The 7,381-nt window shown below is 39.8% G+C and overlaps 1 protein-coding gene across 4 annotated transcripts in view; it reads right to left on the bottom strand.

Moving 5' to 3' along the window:
- Positions 1 to 1,117: 1,117 nt before the first annotated feature.
- eya4 (EYA transcriptional coactivator and phosphatase 4) overlaps positions 1,118 to 7,381 on the bottom strand; it is a 50,396-nt gene continuing 44,132 nt past the window's right edge. For 2 of the 4 annotated variants that reach the window (XM_082504372.1, XM_082504374.1), the window contains 4 exons: positions 7,152 to 7,266; positions 6,827 to 6,948; positions 5,365 to 5,465; positions 1,118 to 2,022 (listed from right to left, as the gene is read on the bottom strand). In XM_082504372.1, coding sequence (XP_082360498.1) covers positions 1,942 to 2,022; positions 5,365 to 5,465; positions 6,827 to 6,948; positions 7,152 to 7,266 — 419 coding nt within the window. In that variant the 3' untranslated portion in view covers positions 1,118 to 1,941. Of the gene's footprint in view, positions 2,023 to 5,183; positions 5,285 to 5,364; positions 5,466 to 6,826; positions 6,949 to 7,151; positions 7,267 to 7,381 lie in introns of all 4 variants that reach the window. The other 2 variants (XM_082504373.1, XM_082504375.1) reach the window with 1 other exon arrangement.

The raw sequence follows: 7,381 nt of genomic DNA, 5'->3' as shown, positions 1-7,381 counted from the left end.
AAATCTCCTGGTAAATGGTTGTATTGACTTTGGACTTGATAAAACATAATGGACCGACTACCATCAACACTAGTATTTGACATGAAAATCCAAATCATCAGACTGAAAAAACTTCACTGGGTGAATCTCCACTCTTCCTCCAGACTCGGGGACCTTAATTTTCAAACGAAAATCCCAAATTTACTTTAATCTGAAAAGATGACTTGAGACCACAGAGCAGCAGTCCATTTCTTTTCCTCCTCAGCTCAAGTAAGATGCCCCTCGCATTTCTGGTTCAGCAGTGGTTTGACATGAGGAATGTGACATTTGTAGCCTCTTTCCATCTGGTGTCTCCTGCACTGACACCAGCCTCGGTCCACTCCTTGTGATGCTCACCCAAGTTGTTGACAATGCCCTCAAGGCAGCGGGCATCCCCATTGCTTGTGCACCTTTTCCTACGACAACTTTCCTTTCCAGTCAGTTTTCCATGAATATCTGTTGATACAGCACTGTGAACCAGCCTTTCAACAGTGACTTTCTGTGGCTTACCCTTCTTATGGAAGGTGTTAATGATCATGACCCGGAGAACTGTCAAGTCAGCCGTCTTCCTTAAGGTTGTGGGTACTTGAGCAGACCAAAAGAGTGTTTATACTGCTTGAAATCAAGTATTCTGATGGTTTTTATGAGCTATAAATAAACCGTAATCAAATTAAAACAAAGGCCTAGAATTCTCCAATGTACATAAAATGGATATTGAATATGGGACAGTTATTATTCTGAATTTAGAAAAAAAAATCAAAATATTCTATTGTTTGTCATCTCTCTCAGTACATCAGCAGAATAGGAAATCGTACCTGTGTGGTGTGTGTGTTTGTTTTTTGGGTTTTCATGTTTTTTTAAGCAAAAACCATGAAAATAACCTTAAGAGGAGTCAGGTATGCAGTATAAGGTTCAAAGGCAATCTGTTCAGGTAGAGCACAATAGGGATGTTAAACTCTTTAGGCTCAGTGTGCTCACTAACAGATTGCTCTCCCTTCTTATTATAGCCCTGTCATTTTGTGACTTTAGTTTCAGAGTATCACAGGTTGTGCTAAGGATCTTGTTTCTTTTATGAAAGAAGATGCATAGGTCATGTGGATAAGTTTTCTCCTTTATATCTACATACATAGACATTTCTGAATAAAGAAAAGACATTCAAACACATTAAGGCACAACACATCATGACGCACATCTTCAAGCCCCACCCACCAGAAAGAAAACAAAATACAAAAACCAGAAGGAAAAAACAAAAGAGCCTCAAAATTTCCAATTATTTGACCAAAAAGAAAAAGAAAAACAACCCCAAAACCCTACCACTGTCATGTAAGTTTATTGTAAATAATTTACACAAATTTCTACCACAGACTGCATTCTTTTGTCGTGATTATTATACCACTGGGAACAAAACCCTTACAAAAAAAGCTGTTATCCCAGTATACATGATATGGTCTGTACAGAGAAGCCTTCAAATTAATGCATAGCCAATGATCTTCCCCCCCAAGTGATGCCACAAGTCTTCATTTCCACCTGGGTGCTCTGACCACAAACTAGATCTCAAGGGAAAAAAAATATCCTCCCAGTCCAAGGAAGGTCTTAAGCCTTGACAGTTTTAGCCTGCTACAGCTGCAAGAACAGCAGACTGGATTTTCAGAGGTCTGTCCCCAGCATCAGGACCAGGGGGGCTGAGCAAGGATGTGTCGGATAGCCTTTTCCTAATCCCACTTTCCTCTTCTTTACCTCCTTTAACCTCTTAAGACCGTTACGAGTTTGTAAATCCAGACATTCAAAAACAAGACAGGAAACGAAAGTAATCACAGAAACACTTGCAGTGTCGTGTGTTCTTAAATAGTTATACAAAAGAAAGGGGCTGCCTGGCTGACCGTGTCCATGTGACAATGCAATGAGTCCATATTGCTATAATAGTTACAGGTACTCAAACTCCAGTGCTTGGTGTAATGCCAGCAGGTCAGAGTGACTTGATATCCTCCAGAAAGGCATGTTGTGCTGCGGAGTGGACACACATCATTAAAATCAGACGTACAATTATCACTGTTGCACACCACCACCGCCTAACCACATGCAAGCTACACTACTGTAGCTTGTAGCTGCACTGCAAACAAAAATCCATGCATTTCTAAGGCTTTAAGACAAAGGGTGGCATTTTGGGAATTATGCTTATCCTTCTGTTCAGAAGGTTACATCAGATGACATAATTTATATCACTCATCTCTTCCCCTCTTGGTGAAGCTACAGCCAGCGGTTCGTCAGTTTAGCTTAGCATAAAAATTTTAAAAATAGGTACCTTAGCCTTAAAAAAAAGCACAAAAATCTACAAAGGGCAATTCTCAATATCACCAACTTAATTGTAACATATATGTATCAGCAATAATATGTACAAAGAACTTTAAAAAAAATGTATGAAGGATAACAAGATTTGTGCTGATGATGTTAGCCTCTACTTTGACTGATGCTAGCCTCTACTTTGAAACACTCATATAACCCATAGAAAATCCCTGCAGCTGTTGTTTTTGACTTTTGTTTTCATTATAATAAAATCAACAAGATATAACTAAATTGGTGAGCTGTAAAGACTAAGAAATTTTTACTTTTTAAAACACCAGTTTCCCCAATGTTTCCAGCCTTTATGCTAAGGTAATTTAACTTTTTGCTGACTGTAGCTTGAAGTCAATAGTTTCCTAAAAAGCTTTAACAGTAGTGCCAAAATTGTATGTGGGAAGTTTTTACATCCTGTTCTACATTTTATTATGTTTTAGACTAATCTTGAAATGAATTCAGTTTTTTTCTAAACACAGTCTACACATAATACTCCACAATAACAAAACAGAGTTTTCAGAGTCCTGTGATACTGTACTAAAATTAGAGACAGAAACATTGTCTTCATGCGTAACCCCAAAAAACTGTTGGGTCACTCTGTGAAATGTGAATAAAAACAGAATGCAATGATTTGCAAATCTCATAAACCCATATTTTAATAAAGATATTAAACTGAGAAAATATACCATTTTATGAAAAATGTTGGCTTATTTGAAGGTGACGGCAGCGGAATATCACAAAAAAGTTTGGATGGGGACAAGAAAAGCCTAAAAGTGGTGCTAAAACAAATATCTAGATGAAGAGTTTGCTACTTATCAGGTTAACTTGAGGCAGGCCATTAAGATGATTGGGTATGAAAAGAGCATCAGGTTGAATTCAGTTTTATTTATAAAGCACCAAATCACAGCAACAGTTGCCTCAAGGTGCTTTTTATTGTACAATATTTAATATGTGCATTGAAGGAGACATCCTGGTCAAAAAAGACTCCAAGACTCATCCCAGTGTTACTGGAGGCCAAGGTAAAGCCATCCAGAGTAAGCATCTGGTTAGACACTGTATCTTTAAGATTTTTAGTACAATAACCTCAGTTTTGGAAGTGGAAAACTGTTCTGCAGTCAGATGAATCAAAATTTTGGTAAAATGGATTCAAGAGTGTTCAGTTCGAAAGCCTGCATTTCTGATGCTATGACACTGGACTGTGTGAAAGGAACAACATTCCTTTCCCAAAGGTCCAGGAGCTGGTTTCCTCAGTTCCCAGACATTTACAGACTGTCGTTAAAAGAAAAGGGGATGCTACAGAGGTAAACATGACCCCTGTGTTGTGAATAGACTGATGACCCAGTGTCAGATAAGTGGCAGAAGATTGATGGATGGATGAATGGATGGATGATAACAAACCTGTTGTTATGACACTCACAGTTGTGGCGCTTCCTACTTTTATTAAATGTTCTCCTTGTTTCAGCCAAACTCCGTAACTGGGACGGAGGCCATGTAACTAAGAACCCAGTAGTCACTATGAATAAAATCCTTTGTAGGGATGGGAGAAACATTCATTAAGACAGTAATCCAATCTGATCTAAAATAAAGACAGACGCATGGAGGAAACTAGGCACTGGGCATCACCTCATTAATTCCAATCCTACAGTCAAAGACAGAGGTGGCAGCATTATGCTCCATCAGTAATTTTCTGTCAAGTACTGGGAAACCAGTAAGGATAGAGGGAATGATGAAGGCAGAAAATATAGAGAAATCCTGAGTGAAAACCTTTGTCAGAGTGCTCAGGATTATATTTCAGCAGGGAAAAAAAGGCCCTAGTGCAATGCCAAAAAAGCACAGGAGTGGCTCTGGGAAAACTCCTGGACTGACCCAGCCAGAGTCCAGACCTAAACACCTCTGGAGAGTCCTGAAAATGTCCGACTGAGCTGGCTGATGTTTAACAATTTTGCTAAGGAGAACTGGAGAAATCTTCAAATGAAAGCTTGAAGGTTCATTTCCGCTCGCTGCTGCCAAAGGAGCTTTAACACAAGTGAAGGGTAGTCATGCAAATGGGTTATTCCAGGTTTTTATTCTTAATAACTTGACAAAACACTTCAAAATCCTATTATACTAGGTTCTTGTGGAGTATTGTGTGTAGACTGATGGGGGCCAGGAGGGGGACTGAACCAATTTTAAGATGATGCTAATGTTGAAAACCATCCAAATCCAATGTATTTAGTGCTCAGTAAGAAAGTTAAAAAAAAAGAGTATATCCCAAAATGCAAAGCCATCTTTTAACAACCCCAGCACCCAGCACGATGAATGAAACCCAAAGCTGTAGAAGAGAGGATTAAGAAAATATTCTGGTGTAGCAAACTTAAAATAGATCACTACTTATCTCCCTTTTTTTTGTTATACAACTACAACATCAGTTAAAAACACATAACAGGAGACACGTCACAGGATACGGCAGGATCATTGCTCTGAACAAATGAGGCCGTTCACAGCCCAGTCAGCGTGTACATTTACACAGCCATTCATTACACAATTGCAGATGCCAATGTCAATCTAATAAAAATCTGTTATTGACACAAATTTGGAATAGCTGACGCTGAAAAAGCTAGTGCAAAAATATCCATCAGCAGCTGAGGCTCATTCTCAAATTTTCACTCTGACGGCTGCAAAAGTCTCCTGTCACCCCATGAAAAAAACAAAACAAAAACCAAAGCAAGTAGACCAGAAAAAGTAAAGGACCAACACAAAACTGCAGCAGCAAAGAAAGGCGGGCTTCGTCCAATCAGAGCACACGCTGTGCTGAGTAGGCGGGGGTCACGGTGAGGTTGCGGGTCCATTACCTTTTTGGCCGCCTGTTCCTCTTCCACACCGTCCCCAATTACAACATACACTACTTTCCTGCCAAACCTTTGCATTATGCGTTCAAAGCAACTCTCTTTTCCTGCAAAAAACAAATAAACAAGGGGGAGGAAGGAGGGTCACATGGTCAGAGGGGTCAAAGTTCAGGTGTCATTTGTTTACCTGGCTGGCGGCATGCTCTTCATCCTTTCCATCGCCAATCACAACATATGTAATGTTTGTGCCAAAGCGGGAGACTATACGCTCAAAACAGCTTTCTTTGCCTGGAGACAAACAAATGGCTTTCACAGGTTTTTCCTTTGTTTAGATTGAAATAAAACACAGGAAGAGGTAGAGCTGTGCGTACTAGGGTGAAGTGAACACACACACAAACACACAAGATGGTGTCTAGTGATTTAATAGTTAAAAATAGCGTACCCAGAAGTGGCGTGGCATCTGACCTTAAACACTAGTTTTTAAAGATATCAGATTGTTACATCTGTTTGAATCAAGGCATATCACATAGTGACACACACATACATTTCCTGAGTGTTGTATCTTTCTACCCAAACCCCAGTCTGAGTTGTTTTGTTTCCACTCTTCAATAAGTCAGCACTGGCCATGGTTGCGGTACACTGTCACAACCAGCTGAGGTTAGAGTCCGTTCAGAGTGTAGACGTGCAGCCTGAGCGACATGTGTGTCGAGGCCAGATCGGGAACGCACGAGCTGAGTGCGGATATAATGCTGGAAGAATACTGTAAGTGTGGGGATAAGTAAGTCATACTAAAGACACTCAACACCCACACAGGTGACTTCGCCTAATGTGGCAAATGAAACATCTGCTGGGTGGAGCTGTGTTTCGGATTGTGTGACGTCATCCACCTCAAAAAGATCATCTTCCCTTTCAATCAAAATCATTGACATTAGTAGTATAAGAGCACACGTTTAAATTAGTCTTGAGTCACCCCTTACTTGCTTCTATCTATCCAGATTATCTTGCAGTTTGTTTAGCAATGGTCTCGATATTTATTTATTTTTTGCAGCTTTTTCATCATTTTCAGTCGAGTTCTTATATCTGATCATTTTCACAGGGATGATTTTTTTGCTTGTTAAGCCATTTAACATCTTAACACTGACCTATGAGTCATTCAAGCATAAAAAAAGGAAAGGATGCAGTAAAAGCATACCTGGATTTAAAACACCCACACACACACACACACACTCTATTGACGGAGAGGGGGAGATTTGAATGTCTTTAAGAAGCCTGGAGAACTATTCCTGATGACTGCTCAAGGAATCTACCAGAAAGCCTAAATAAGAGAGTCCAGGCTGTGTATAAAAGTGGTCATATTAAACACTGACTTTCAAACTTGTGTGAATTGTACAAATGGACTGTTTTCCCGTGTGTGTTTACGCATGTTTTAATAAATCATTGCACCTATTTCCCATTTTCCTAGAAAAACAAAGATATGAGGAGTGACTCAAGTCTTTTGCACAGTACTGTATCTATCCAGTTACTATTTTATGACTTCTATTCCACAATATATTGTATTATTTAATTCAGTCCATGAATGAAATCATTAATTTAGTCTTTGTTTTAAATTCATGGACTGTGTACAGATGCGTGTGTTTACGTGTGCTTACCTATTTTTGTTGCACTGTAAATGTTCTCAATAGGAAAAACAGATCCCAGACTATATAAGAGAACTTTGGCCAGCGCTGGTATGAGCTGTGTTGTGGTCACCAACACATTTACACAGTTACTCCTGAGGGACAAAGAGAAAGAATAGGCCATATTATGCACAGTGGAGGTGGGTAGGTAAATGCATGAATAGATTCCCGAGTGCCTCTAGTGTCCACTGGTGCTCAGGTCCAACCCTAACTCTTAACCACGGAAATCAAAGGAAGAGAGGACTAGAAGAGACATTGCCATCTGTGTAAATCGTGGAAATAAAATGGAAAGTGGCACCTGGAGCTGATTATGGACAGGGACTTGAGTGCGTGGGTGAGCCAGGAGTCAGTCAGAGCTTCCACCTCAGCTCTGAGCTGCAGCCAGGCGTCTCTCTTAGCAGGACCCAGCAGACCTAAAACACAGCACCAACTTCTTTACTCTATAAGCACTCTACAATGCACTCCAATTTTATTTGAGCATTAAAAAATAAGCTGTATTTGCTGTATTTGTATCTGTGTCTATACTGT

Source organism: Aulonocara stuartgranti, assembly GCF_965226115.1.
Source record: "Aulonocara stuartgranti genome assembly, chromosome: 15".
In the NCBI taxonomy this organism is placed as follows: Eukaryota; Metazoa; Chordata; class Actinopteri; order Cichliformes; family Cichlidae; genus Aulonocara; species Aulonocara stuartgranti.
This window is presented reverse-complemented; position numbering and strand designations above follow the sequence as displayed.